This window comes from Lissotriton helveticus, chromosome 4_1 (assembly GCF_964261635.1).
Source record: "Lissotriton helveticus chromosome 4_1, aLisHel1.1, whole genome shotgun sequence".
Taxonomy (NCBI): domain Eukaryota; kingdom Metazoa; phylum Chordata; class Amphibia; order Caudata; family Salamandridae; genus Lissotriton; species Lissotriton helveticus.
In genome coordinates, this window is record NC_136063.1 from 2110512425 (window position 1) to 2110526016 (window position 13592).

At 45.8% G+C, this 13592-nt stretch overlaps 1 protein-coding gene across 1 annotated transcript; it reads right to left on the bottom strand.

Moving 5' to 3' along the window:
• Nucleotides 1-12696: 12696 nt before the first annotated feature.
• On the bottom strand, nt 12697-13392 carry KCNE5 (potassium voltage-gated channel subfamily E regulatory subunit 5). Its single transcript, XM_078688790.1, has one exon. It carries the CDS (start codon nt 13206-13208, stop codon nt 12876-12878), a length of 333 nt encoding a protein of 110 aa, XP_078544916.1. The 5' UTR covers nt 13209-13392; the 3' UTR covers nt 12697-12875.
• Nucleotides 13393-13592: the final 200 nt, after the last annotated feature.

Consider the following 13592-nt stretch of genomic DNA (forward strand, 5'->3'; position numbering starts at 1 on the left):
AAAAACTATTCTCTCGCCTTCTCCTGGACCACCTTCTAGACTGGATGGAGAATAATTCGATTCTTAGTCCCCTCCAGGCGGGCTTCAGGAATAACACGTCCACCATGGATCAGATTTTCCGCCTCGTTCTCCTCTACTGGAAAACAGTGAGGATCGAGGGGGGGGGGAGTCTGTACATGGTGTTCGTGGACCTGAGGTACGCTTTCGACTTGGTTCCCCGTAAGAAGCTATGGGAGGTCCTAAAGGAGCTGGGCGTTCCTTCCCAACTACTGCATACTATAATTAGGCTCCACTAAGGCAACTTCGCTCCGGTTAGGTGCGGGAGGGATGGAGCGCTGTCCTCTAGGTTCCCTGTTCTCAGAGGGGTAAGACAGGGTTGCGTTCTTGCGCCGACCCTGTTTTGCCTCTTTGTTAACAGTGTCATACTCCATCTTGACAATGTCAGGGACAATGACGCACCCCTGTTGGCAGGCAGGAGGGTACCGGCTATCATGTTCGCCGATGATACCCTCCTGCTTTCCAAATCCCCGATGGGGATCCAACGGATATTAGATGGGTTTGGCATTTTCTGCAGGCAACATGGTCTGGAGATCAATACAGAAAAAAACAAATTCATGATATTTAACCCCTCCTTTACAGCTAGGCCTAATCCAACACTGGGGTCTGCAAGGCTGGAAAGGGTAAAAACGTTTCAGTATCTGGGGGTAACTCTACACGAGAACTTATCATGGGGCCCTCAGCTAGCCAGATCCCGGTTAAAGCTGTCCCAGATGTCGGGGGCTATTCTGAAGGTCGCAAATACATCAACCTTTAAACCCATCAGTCCAGCTGTGGAGATGTATAAAACCCAAGCCAAAGCGGCCGCATCCTATGGTAGTGAGTTGTGGGGTCATAAAGCGGGGACAGAACTTATCAGAGTAGAAAACAACTTCCTCAGACGTCTTTTGTCCCTTCCCCAAGGTACACCCTTGCTACCTTTAAGACTAGATCTGGGGCTCCCTTCAATAGGGGACGAACTGAAACTAAAACCGCTGAGGTTCTGGCACAGGCTATGGACCACCGGAGAACTTACACACTACAAGGAAGACCTCAAGCATGTAATGAATCTCAACCAGCGTGACAGAATCCCGTGGTTGGCCTTTATTAAGAAAGAACTACACCGTCTGGGACTTCCCGAGTTATGGGAGGTTCCTGAAAGAGGCTGTCAAAGGGTCCCTCGCAAAAGACTGGTTGATACATTCAAGGAGAAAAGTCTAGTCTCTCTCGTGTCTGCACCCAATATCGGCACCCTGACTGAACAATTCCTGGATTCCAAAAATTCTTATTGTTTCGAAGGTTTTATGGACATTATATTTCCTATCTTTGCAAGGAAATTGTTCATTCAATGGAGGCTAGGCACCCTGCCCCTGAAAACATTTACCTGCAAATGAACAATGCGGGATGATAATATTTGTCCTGGGTGCAATAACTATGATGAGGAAGAAATTCACGTTCTGTATTTTTGCCCGGTCTACACTAGACCAAGGAAATACTGGCTAGTGCCATTGTGTAGGAACTTGGGCATAAGAAACTATTCGCATTCATATAGAATACTTAAGACAAGTACCCTGCCCCACAAAGTCTTTGCAGTTGCTAAGTTTATAATGGCCATGTGGTAGATAAGGGGAAAAATATCAAAGACTGAAAAGTGATATGAACTGTAATGTAATCGTTCTTCACGTCCAGACTCTCCATGGAAATGAACCACCTATCAAATGTATTATGTCATGTTTTTATTGTATGTGGATTAGTTTTAAAATGTTTTAAAGTTTTTTATGAATCTTTTATGGTCTCAAATGGCCGAAATAAAGAATTTTTGGATTGGATTGGATTTCTTCTCGTTTTTGCTTTTTCTATGTGTGCTGCATTCTGCAGCACACATAGAAAGAGCAAAAAGCCAATAATCATTATTTATGTGCAGGTTTCCCTTCCTGCACATAAACAATTATTAAATAATGATGATTTGATACTTTTATGTGTGCTGCATTCTGCAGCACACATAGAACTAAGAAATAGCCTTTATGGATTATTTATGTGCAGGAAGGTATCCCTTCCTGCAAAGGAGGCACCTTTGCACTGTGGTGCAAGAGTGTCTGCGTTGGCGCTAGGCAGCTAATTTTAGCACCAGCACTAGTGAAAACACCAGGGTGCGTCGCATTGTAGTAAATACGGTCCATCCATACAAATTTGGCAGGGAGTTTGCAGCAATTTCAAAATATTGTTACAGGTCTGCATGAATCAAAATGGTGTAATTTCTGATATTTATCCATCTCCATGTGCCTCATTGCTTGTAGTAACTCGTCAAAAAGTGCCACTCTAAGTGTCACACATCTGGCTGTTCAATGCCATTCATGAGTGCATTGAAACCACGGAAATGTCCCACATAAGCAATCAGTGAGCTATGGTCGACGCTGGTAAAAAGTGGAGCCTTGCAAGGGCTGACACCAAGGAGTGTATGGTGGAGAAGGTTGAGTGCCGAGGCCATTTTTACAGGGTCTCTCATTTCTTTTAGTTATATGATTCTCTCAAGGAAGAGAACACTGAATTGTTAGCTAGAACAACAGGTTGCTTTGGGGATGCAAATGATCTAGACCAGGCCTTTCAGAGAAATTAGAAAATATATGAAGTAAAGAAAAATACACCTTGCAGAGAAAATGGTGAAATTAGCGGTTTATGTGTCAAACTGCTCCAAGAAGGAGAGAGGAACCGATTATCTTTTTGCCGAAAGGCCAAATACAAGTGTCATATGTTTGGTATTGCTCATTATAAGCAAACAAAAATCAATAATTTGTAAAAAAAAACTAAGAACACGAAAAAACAGATGGCGGTCAAATGACAGACAACAAAAATTGTTACATGGATTTGGAGAAATGGCAAATGACAGGAAAACAGGGTGGTGTGGCTCTGTGGAGGGAAACAATACTAGGTGCAACGAAATGGAAATTAGAGATGGACCAAAGAAAAAAAGAAGGAAAACGAAGGATAATGTGGTAGTTGGAGAGGGAGGAAGGAGTAGTAAAAGTACAACTGTGGAACATAAGTGCATCCAGTGAGAGAAGGGAAGAAAGAAAAACAAAAGGAGTATGTGCTCGATTAAAAAAAAAACTATTTTGGGCCGTTCAATTTTGTGTTGAAAGCCATTCGCTGAATTGGATTCTCATGCTTGCTGAATTACATTTATCTTCGAAATTTTAGAGGGGACTAAGGGGTTGAAATGGATTCTCAAACACGTTATTATACATGTTTTTCCTTCTCAGAGGGCATGCAACCAATAAATGGCTGCCAAGACTCTACCTCCAAACCAATTTTGTTCCCGGTTTCCTCGATACACTGAGTGAATGGCTTTATATGGGACTACTTCCAGCCCAGGCTAGCACTGCTTGGCCCCTCTCCTCTCAACCACAGACAGAGTTCCCCTGCGAGGGGAGTGCAGCTCTGAGACAAACCTTTGCACAGACACACAGAATGCAAAACAATTTGCTTTTCTTACCTTCTCATACAGTAGGAACTGGGTGGTGGACATGCACTAAAAACTATTACAGTAAAAGAATTCCTTATTATTTGGATCTTGCAACAAGCACAGACATCCTTAATCAGAACACACATAGGGTGCACTTCTGCAATGCAACTGAGCACTGCCTGCTAGGAGTTAATTGTGTCTGTCATCAGAAAGTTATGATTAAAAGAGTGAGCATTGCTCATAATTGCAGTCTTCTTTCAGCACATCCTTCCTGCTCTGTCGATGAGTAATGTCCTCGTTCAGAGGGCAGGGTACACATGTATATTCTATGTGCCTGAAAATGGGAGCAACGCCGCCTATTACTTGTTCAGCTCGTGCAAAAATTAGCTCTTTTCTGAGGTCGTGTGCACCTAAGCACCAGACTTTACCTCCGTCTCCTTCTCCCTCTTGATTCCTCAGTCAATCAGTAGATTTGTAGAGCGCGTCTGGCCACCCGTGAGGGTATAGAGGTACTTGTTTCTCTCATACATTTTTCCTATACTTTTTCCCTCCTCTGTGCTCCTTTCTTCATTCTTTCGCTCTTCCCCTCTGATATTCTATTTATTCCGTAACACCCCCCCCAACATAGCCTTCCCTGTCTCAAAACCCTTTGTTGCCTCCCTGCAGTATTCGTCCCCCTCCTGGGGCTGTGGGGAGGTGTTGTGCCCTTTGACCAGGAAAAACTACACAGGTAGCTCTGGTGGTCAGCAGGCCAGGCCACGTGACCCCGCTGACACCTCTCGCATGCACACAACTCAGAAACGCTTTGTCAGTTGAGCTGGGGCAGGTAGAGTCACTACACTGATTGTGGGGAGTGGGTGCTGTGAGCATGGCCATTCCTGGGCACTGGCTGAACTGTGGGTGATGTATAATCAGTTACATCCTGTTGAGAGGGCCTCATCCTTTGCCCTCAATCCTTCCTCCCAAGGCATCATGGTAAACGTTAGAGAGGTTAAGGGGGTCTTCCCTGTTGAGACTATTATGGGCAGGAGAGAATGTAAGGCCTGAATTTCTGATCATTGCACACCTACCCTCCTCTTAGCCCCAACCTTCGGATGCCTCTAACGTTTTTCCCATCAGTAGGATTATACTATTGCCAACTCTATTTACTCCTGGGAGCCCCTGTATTCTGATGCCCCTGTATGGCTCAAGGATTGGTGTCATACAGCACCCACCTGGCTACCTGTATGCAATGCAAACCTACTGGTTGATGCCCTACTGCTCCTGGACGGGTTCTCCGGAGCATGTTTCTGCAGCGCATGTCTGTGGATGACGCACCTATCCATCCTGCGTGGGATCTATAGGACATTTATCCTGGTTGCCTTTGACCATACATACCAAGGTTGCTCCTCTGTTGCTTCAAGGTTCACCCTAGGAAAAACAAAACAATTCTGAAATCTGCACGACACTGCTTGATATAGGAGGACAAAGGGATACTGTTATTTGCGTAGACTTGGAATTAGGGCATTCATCTGTGACATGCTGCATTTGTATGCTTCATTTGGTATAGAATCGATTTTCCTGGGCCTGCACAAACACTTGGTTGCCCTAAGCCAATACACCCCTACAAACGTTTCATTAACTGTGGCTGCATTTCTCCTGTGTGCGTCAGTAGGTCTTACTCATCCCTCAATGGACTCCCGAGATCACTCGTATTAACTTCCTCAATCCAGTGCATGCTGTAGTCGGCTCCTTTGACACTCCTGGGTTGCCTTGTAGGGCATTTATCCTGGTGGTCTCAAACCACTGCATGCTGAGGGCCGCTCTTCTGTTGCTACTGGATGGACCAGTAGGGCATTTATCCTGCCTACCTGTATCCAAGGGCAGGCTACTCTCCTCTTACACCTTCAAATCAATTAGCTGTCTGGACCCAGTGGACTCCCAGATGGGCTTAAGATAATTGGCCAAGGCTCGCTGGATACCCTGCATACCTTCAGGTGACTTATACAAAGTACCTGCCTGGACTGCCCAGATCAAGTGCATGTCGTCGACTTGCACATCTGTTGCATCAAGGTGGATTCCATATCGACCTGATCAATCATTCACAACAATCAGTGTAAAATGCGTGAGTTCTCTCTCGCTCCTCTTCCCGCCGTTACGTGCCTAGTAGTTGTGACCGAAGGCAAGGAAATAACACCACTATGGCCACTCGTGAACAACACTAAATCTCTTCCAAACAAGCACAGCCACACAGAGTAAAGTGCTCTCCATCCGCTAATGCCCTTTGGCGCCTCGTCAAGGCTTTGAGACCGCATGTAAATGCAAATCCAATCCAGCACAGCAATGCATCTCTCATAAACAGCATTAAAAAAAGTATAGCTCCTGGAAAGGCCAGTGAGCGCAACCAAACGCACATAATACAGAAGTGAGGCACATTGTAACTCAATGCACCCAACATAGCAGAATACTTTACATAGCACAACTCCAGTTTCTCTTTCACTTTTTGTGTGCGAAGGGGCCGGACACAATCAGCGTGCTGGCTCTTTGCAACTTGGTGCCAATGAAGTTACCATCTGCATCACCAATCAACTATTAGCTGCTACAATTAAGCTTTCACCCTTTCTTACATCTGCTAGATGTAATCAGATCGCCTTGAAGGCACTTGGAAATCGATACTGTATTTTGTGTATTTATTCACTTTTAATCGGACTTTATATCTCAAGATTTGTGTATTTTTATAACATGGGTTGGCTTTATTGCATTGTATATTCTAAAGTTTTGAATTAACAATACACAATTAAGATTATTATCATTCACAACTCCACTTTCTCATGCAACCAATACAGCTATCCAGGTGGAAGTGTTGGTCGGTCTCAAAATAGCACTAGCCACGGGCAAAACATGCAACTCTTGGTGTGCACCATATTGTCTCAGATCCATCACTGGGTCAATGTCAAGCAGATGGGGAGATGCAAGTGCCATCTTAGTCAACTTAGCAACGCACTGGCTATGGCACGCCACCAACATCATTTCGGCCACCTGTCTGATTATAGCAGTCAATAAGCGACTTTTGGCTTCAAAGACTATGGATACAAACGCATTGTATTTAATCCTTATCCTTTCAATAAAACACAACTTAAGGTCCAGGTGCAGAGGCCATGATGCCAATAACCCCCTCCGCTTCCCCATAGACAGCACAATAGCTAATGTAGTTGGCAACGAGTACCACCAACGACATTCCTACCACAAAAACAATGCACACTACAGAAAAGCCTGGGCTATACTGCCAAACACCCGACCATGGAACACTTCAAAAGAAGCATGGCATGACATACCTCTGAAGCTTGACACAAGTGTGCATAAAATTCAAAGAACTGCAGAAACCCACAATGTGGGCAGCGCACGGTGCTACAAAGCAACATTAATGGCAGATCTGTGCAATACGAATACCATTAATTCACCAACATGTTTCATGCCCTGAGATATAATTTAACACACACATGCTTTGTGGAATTAGTAGTCCAGTTTCACTGCTGCTTTACAAGTTAGAGTAAAATGCCTCAATATATTGAATTACAAAGAAAAGCACTAAAACTGGAAACAGTATCCAGTGGCAGAGAGCCATGCTGTCACCCTACACCTACATTGCATCTTGTAACCCTTTTTTGGATGTTTTATTGAGAAAATACAAATAGATGTGAAAACCCTACCTATTGCATTAAGTAGTGGAAATCATCATATTCAGTTGTTTGTTGACTTGAACTCAAGCCCTCCTTAAGCCATAACCGCTGCAACTCCAAAATGCTGTGCAAACTATAAACTCTCCACTATATCGTGTTCCAAAAAAGTTACTTGAGCAGCTCTGTTCAGCAGTATTTCTTCTCATGTGTATAGCAGACTACAATTAGAGTAAATCTAAATATCAAATCATGTTTTACAAGTGTTAAGTGTTTTAAAGGTTTTTTTTAACGTGTATTTTGTGAGCAGCTGTTGACAGCAGTATCACGCTTTAAAGTGTGGGTTGTGTACTACAAAGACTAAGATTGCCCCACTCAACAAGCACACATATATACGCCAATATGCTAGTGTAGATTTATTATTTAATGAAATTCACAAACACGGTCAGAAATATGTGTGGGGCGCTGTGCCTGTGGTAGGTTTCCATGCACACCCTTGGAAAGGCCCGCATTGTCCCCAGTGACATTGTATTCCTGCTGTACAGATGTGTCAATAACAGAACTCCAATCAGTGTAAAAAGGACCCCTAGTGCAAATAAATAAAAAAAATGCTTTGCCATGGAGAAAATATTATTCCCAGTGGAGAAACCCTTTCCCCTACACCTCGCCAAATCTGGGGGTAATCTATTTCCCTTCACACCCTGGTGAGGGATTCATGCCAGCCCTTTCCTGGAATAAACATCTGACCCTTTCCAAGATAGGAAGGAGTTTGTGAATGCGGAAAAACATGTGTGTGCATTATTTACAAACTCCCAAGGCTAACCATGGCTTGGAAGGCCTATTTTCCCGCCCTTTGCATGCGATTTACAGATGCTGGGAGCTCCATACTTGTGGCACAGATCTCACCACATGTAAATGCCTTTATATCTGTCAGCAATCCCTTAAGGAATTCCCAGTAGACGTAAGAAAAGCTACATTCAATCGTAAACCTAAATTCACAACCAAATTTACCTTTGTGAATATGGCACTTTATGATATCAGCTGGATCCTTTGAACTACTGGACAAATGTATTCATGTGTGATTTCTGGCAATTAATTTGGGATTATCAAACCAAATGACATGAAAGGCATGATTAATTGTTTCTAGTCTCCTGTGGAAAATCCAGCTACAAGTGGTTTCCACGAGATACGGTCGCAGCATCTGATTTTGCATCTGCATTACATATGGCCAGCAAACAAAACAAGGGAAACTGTACTAGTAAAAAAAAAAACTGACATCATTAGAGAAGTGGAGATTCCCTGGAATGCAGCTGGCATGTTTCCACGGCAGCTCAGTCATATCCCAAAATATACAGGGCAGCAACTGATCTAGCAGAAGCCATTCGCAAGTGAACTTCCACGAGGAACTGTCACTAACATTCAAAATGTGAAAAATACAATTTGTAAAATACACATGTTGAGTGTGCAACGCTTCTAATGTAGGTAATGATAAGGCACTTTAGGCAGGTTTGCAAAGTAATAACTGGAAAAAAGAGTACATAGTCACACTGTTTTATATTTAAAGTAGAAATGGATTATGCCCGCTTGAGGTATAGAGTACAGTACTGTTGAAAGAGGTTAAAAAACAGGACAAAAGTTGATTTTCGTGTCCCAGAGAAACAGTTCAAAAATAAAGTAAGACATGTTGCCCTGCTCCATGCAGTAACAACCCCACAGAAATAGAAACGGATATGATTTTAACAGTGCAGCAGACTTACAGTAGGAAGGGAATTACATATTACATTTTAATTAAATGTGTTAACATACCTTGTTTTCACTACAGTAAAAGTGGCATCCCTGGTTCTAAACGTAAAGCTTTCCCACACAGCTGTGAGTGCCTAACTTCAAAAACTTTTGAACCGGACGCTATTATACCTGAAACAGAGCAAGGTGTAATTTTACAAAAGGCGAAGGCTGTTGTGTAACAGTTCCTCGTCTCTTTACAGTAAAATGACACGGGATCCCGCTCCACAGCTCTCCCTGGTTAGGGGATCTGTCCTGATTCTGAAACCTACAATTCAACTTTTTAAAATGTATTTCAGTTCTTTGAAATATTAAAAAATACACTGATCCACGACGTGTAACATAGATAATTCAAGAGCAAATGTTCATCTTTTGTTACTCAAAACATCACAAAAGATGAAGAACGGAAAATCAATCAAGTCATCAAAATTATTTGAAAAACCTCGGAAGACTGGATGTACGCACGGTTAATGGCATAAAAGGGGGTTCTGCGAGACCCCCTGGCTCCAGGCAAAGGGCGTGGGTCCACGTACACCTCGGTGTAAATATTAAAATAAGAAGGCACTGGTTGTAGAGTCCGCGGCTCAACAGCTTCTGTTTGCGAATTGTTGAGCCCCATAAATTAATACATTTGGGGTATGGGGTTGTAAAATATCCCACGCAGGAAGCACCGGTAAAAACACATGATGAGCGTGTACGCTGAATCTTCAAAATGGAGCGAGTTAGTTCGGCGTCATGTTTCCCTAATGATCATGTACAGCATGATTTATTTAAAAGGTGCACAATGGAGTAAAAAGATGTTTGCCTTTTACGGTTTATTTAAGAAAAAACAGGGAACGACGTAAGCCAATTTTACCTCAAAGTTACGTTCATCTTTTGCGTTTTCAAATGGAGCAAGAAACAGTTACTCCATGTTTGCATGGGGCAGAACTTCACGCAACAAGCAGTCCGCGCGCGGGCACTGGCCGAGACCCACGCTCAAGGCGGTTCACGCGCGCGCGCCCGGTGAGCCCTCGCGCCGGTACAGCTCTCCCCCTCGCTTGCAGTGGCCCTCATTGGTGCTGCAAGTGTAGGCGCCTTCCGCCGCTCCTTGCGGTACTGCTCTCCTCGCATCATCTTTTGGGCCGGCAGCCATGCATTCTGCACTATTATGTAGGTGTGCACAGGTAGGTATACACCTTCCTGCTCTTTTCTCCTCCCCGTCCTACTAGGTATGCCACGGACCGCGGGGTGTGGTGCAGGAACGAAGATCGGTGTTGTACTTTCAAGGGAAACCTTGGGGCGCTCGGTCCTGTGTTACTGTTTACCTGTGGGCTCAGCTGCATATTACAGGAGTTGCATGGTGCACAATGGTGGTTGCACAGTCCCTCATGTGTGGGCGGCGCAGGCTGCACAGTGGTGAGACAGCTTGAAGGAGATACAGGACAATAAAGCACCCCAGATGCAGGAAGTGCTATATAAGGAGGCTGGGGTCATGGCGAGAATTCCAGGACTGAATATTGTAGATTTTCTCAGCGCAAGTAGATCCCTTTTCAGTTTTTCTGCAAAAGCATGAAGGGGTTGTTCCCTGCTCACGGTTGGAATATTGCACTGGTTAGATATTGGGATGTGTAGGAGCAACCATTTCCATATTCATCTGGTGGTTCGAACTTATGTTAGTACATGTTGTGGTTTCAACAGAAAAGCATCACTGTCTCCAGAGGATGCTCCAGATGCATGCTGTTGCTGGAAAGCATGGGTGTCTCTTCTAAGGAGAATACTTAAAAGATGCATGCTGTTGGAGTGAAGCATCGGTGTCTCTTTTGAGAAGGATGCTGGAAAGATGCATGCTGTTGGAGTAAAGCATCAACATCTCCTCCGCGGATGATGGAAAGATGCATGCTGTTGGAGAGAAGCATTGAGGCCTCCGCTGGGGAGGATGCTAGAAAGGTGCATATTGGAGAGAAGCCTTGAGGTCTCCTTTGAGGATGCTGGAAAGATGCATGCTGGTGAGAAAGTTCGGTGTCACGTCGGAGGATGATAGAACGATGCATGTTGTTAGATAGAAGCATCAATGTCTCTTCTGAGTATGCTGGAAAGATGCATGATGTTGGAGAGAAGTGTTGATGTTTCTTCTGAGGATGCTGGTGAGCTACATGCCGCTGAGGAGAAACATCAATGTCTCTTCTGAGGAGGATGCTTGAAAGATGCAAGCTGTTGGAGAGAAGGATGGATGTGTCCTCTGAGGAAGAAGCTGGAAAGATGTATGTCGCCGAGGAGAAGCATCAATGTCTCTTCTGAGGAGGATGCTGGAAAGATGCAAGCTGTTGGAGAGAAGGATGGATGTGTCCTCTGAGGAAGAAGCTGGAAAGATGTATGTCGCCGAGGAGAAGCATCAATGTCTCTTCTGAGGAGGATGCTGGAAAGATGCAAGCTGTTGGAGAGAAGGATGGATGTGTCCTCTGAGGAAGAAGCTGGAAAGATGTATGTCGCCGAGGAGAAGCATCAATGTCTCTTCTGAGGAGGATGCTGGAAAGATGCAAGCTGCTGGAGAGAAGGATGGATGTGTCCTCTGAGGAAGAAGCTGGAAAGATGTATGTCGCCGAGGAGAAGCATCAATGTCTCTTCTGAGGAGGATGCTGGAAAGATGCAAGCTGCTGGAGTGAAGCACTGATGTCTCCACGGAGGATGCTTGAAAGATGCAAGCTGCTGGAGTGAAGCATTTATGTCTCCACGCAGGATGCTGGAAAGATGCATGCTGTTGGAGAGAAGGATGGATGTGTCCTCCGAGGAAGAAGCTGGAAAGATGCATGTTGTAAAAGCCTCGCGGTCTCCTTTGAGAATGCCGGAAAGGGGCATGCTGTTGAAGCGAAGCATTGATGCCTCCGGAGGAGGAGGATGGAAAGTTGTATGTTGTGGGAGAGAAGCATGCATGTTTCCTCTGATTATGATGATGGCAAAAAGCATGTTGATGACTCCCAACCTGTAATATTTTACAGTTGATGCATGGTATCGTCAGTGCTCTGCTGATACTGTTGCAACATGCATGATCTGAGACGTGATGCTGAAAGTGAGGCATGAGGTATCCTGGTTATGCAAGCTACCAGATGTCTATGCTGTTCCATTATGTCCTGTGACAACCATTCACATGGGAAGACACGTGGTAAGTATTAAATGCACTGTGGTCTGTTAAAGTACTGCACGTTGTAATGAGCGCATTGCACTTGTGACCTCAAGTATTGCATGTAAGAGATGCAGTGCTCATAGAATTGCATACAATGTGGTACCTCTACTTATTGCAGGAAACGCATGGTAGTCCTGTGTCTTTACATCCATGATGTTGTCATGCTGTTCTTAATGTACATCACAAAGGCACTGGTTTTACATGCGGCAGAAAATACATGGCTTCCCTGGTACTGCCCTGAATTGTGCATGGGATGCATCAGGTTGCATCTGGTGTTCCACGGTGCACTCTTGATGCTGTAGGTTGTAAACACAGGTCGCGCATGTTGCAGTGAAGTGCACACTGCCCCTCCACAAGTTGCAGACGCTGTATATGCTGCAGGATGTGCATATTGTCCCTTCACATGTTGTAGACAGTGCAGATGGAAGGTGGTACACTTCCTCCTATGTATTGCAGGTAGTATACACTGCTCAGTCATCCTGCGCGAGGCTCACAAATTAACCTCCAGTGCACATTGCCCATCTGCCTGTTACAGGCAATGTGCAGCCAGTCCTCCTGTTGCAGGCGTGCATTTTGTCCCTTCGCGTGTTGCATGCAGTATGCAGTGTCCCGTAGTATGCTGGTGGTGGTACACTTTCCATTTTTAGGCAGTGCCCGTCAACATGCCTCAGGCGGTGCACACAGTTTGGCTGCATGAGACGCGATGCATGGACACTGCTGTTCCTCAGGGCGCTGGAGTGACCGCCGGGCGCCCCCGCTGCACGCCCTCCGCGCCTCACAGGAGCTGCTGGCGCTCCGCGGGCGGGAGCTCCTGCTGCGCCGCGCGCTCCCGGACCCCGCGCGCCCACTCCCGCTCGATGTAGAGGTGGTAGGGGTCGCTCTTGGACTCCTGCTTCCGGGAGCGGGTGTAGGCCAGGATGAGCCCCCCGGCCAGCACGGCGTAGAAGATCATGATGAGCAGGATGTAGAGATAGGCGTCCTCGCCGCGCTGCCGCTCGCGCTCGCGCTCCTCGTCCGGCAGGGCGCCCAGGCTCACGTTGGCTTTGTTGAGCTCGTGCAGCAGGCGCGTGAGCAGCGCGCGCAGCCCGGACTCCTGGCTGCAGTTCATGGCCGGGAGCGCACGGTTAGTGCCGGGGTCTTCGCTCCAGCCTCCTTCTCCTCGTGGCCCTTTCCTAGGGTCGCCTCAGCCCGCAGCCCTTCCTCGCGTGCGAACCCAGTCAGCACAAAGGCTTCCTGCGCCTGGAGCCGCCCGTCTGCCTGCCAGCCGGCCGGGATATGCCCGTCTGCATGCAGCTGCTTGCTTTGCACGCACAGGCTGAGGGGAGGGACCGAGACCGCTGGGGAACTTAAGCCACCCCCACGATGACTGTAGACCACCGCCGAATAAAAACCCAACTTTCAGAACGGCCAGGTTTTCTTTCTTTCTTTTTTTTTTTAAATTTCTTTTATGCGTTTTTATATAGCGCGGACTTTGCCCGAATATGTCAGAGCG

Excerpts from the sequence above, each read along its gene's own strand:
- KCNE5 (XM_078688790.1), bottom strand. The coding sequence starts at position 13,208 with ATGAACTGCAGCCAGGAGTCCGGGCTGCGCGCGCTGCTCACGCGCCTG.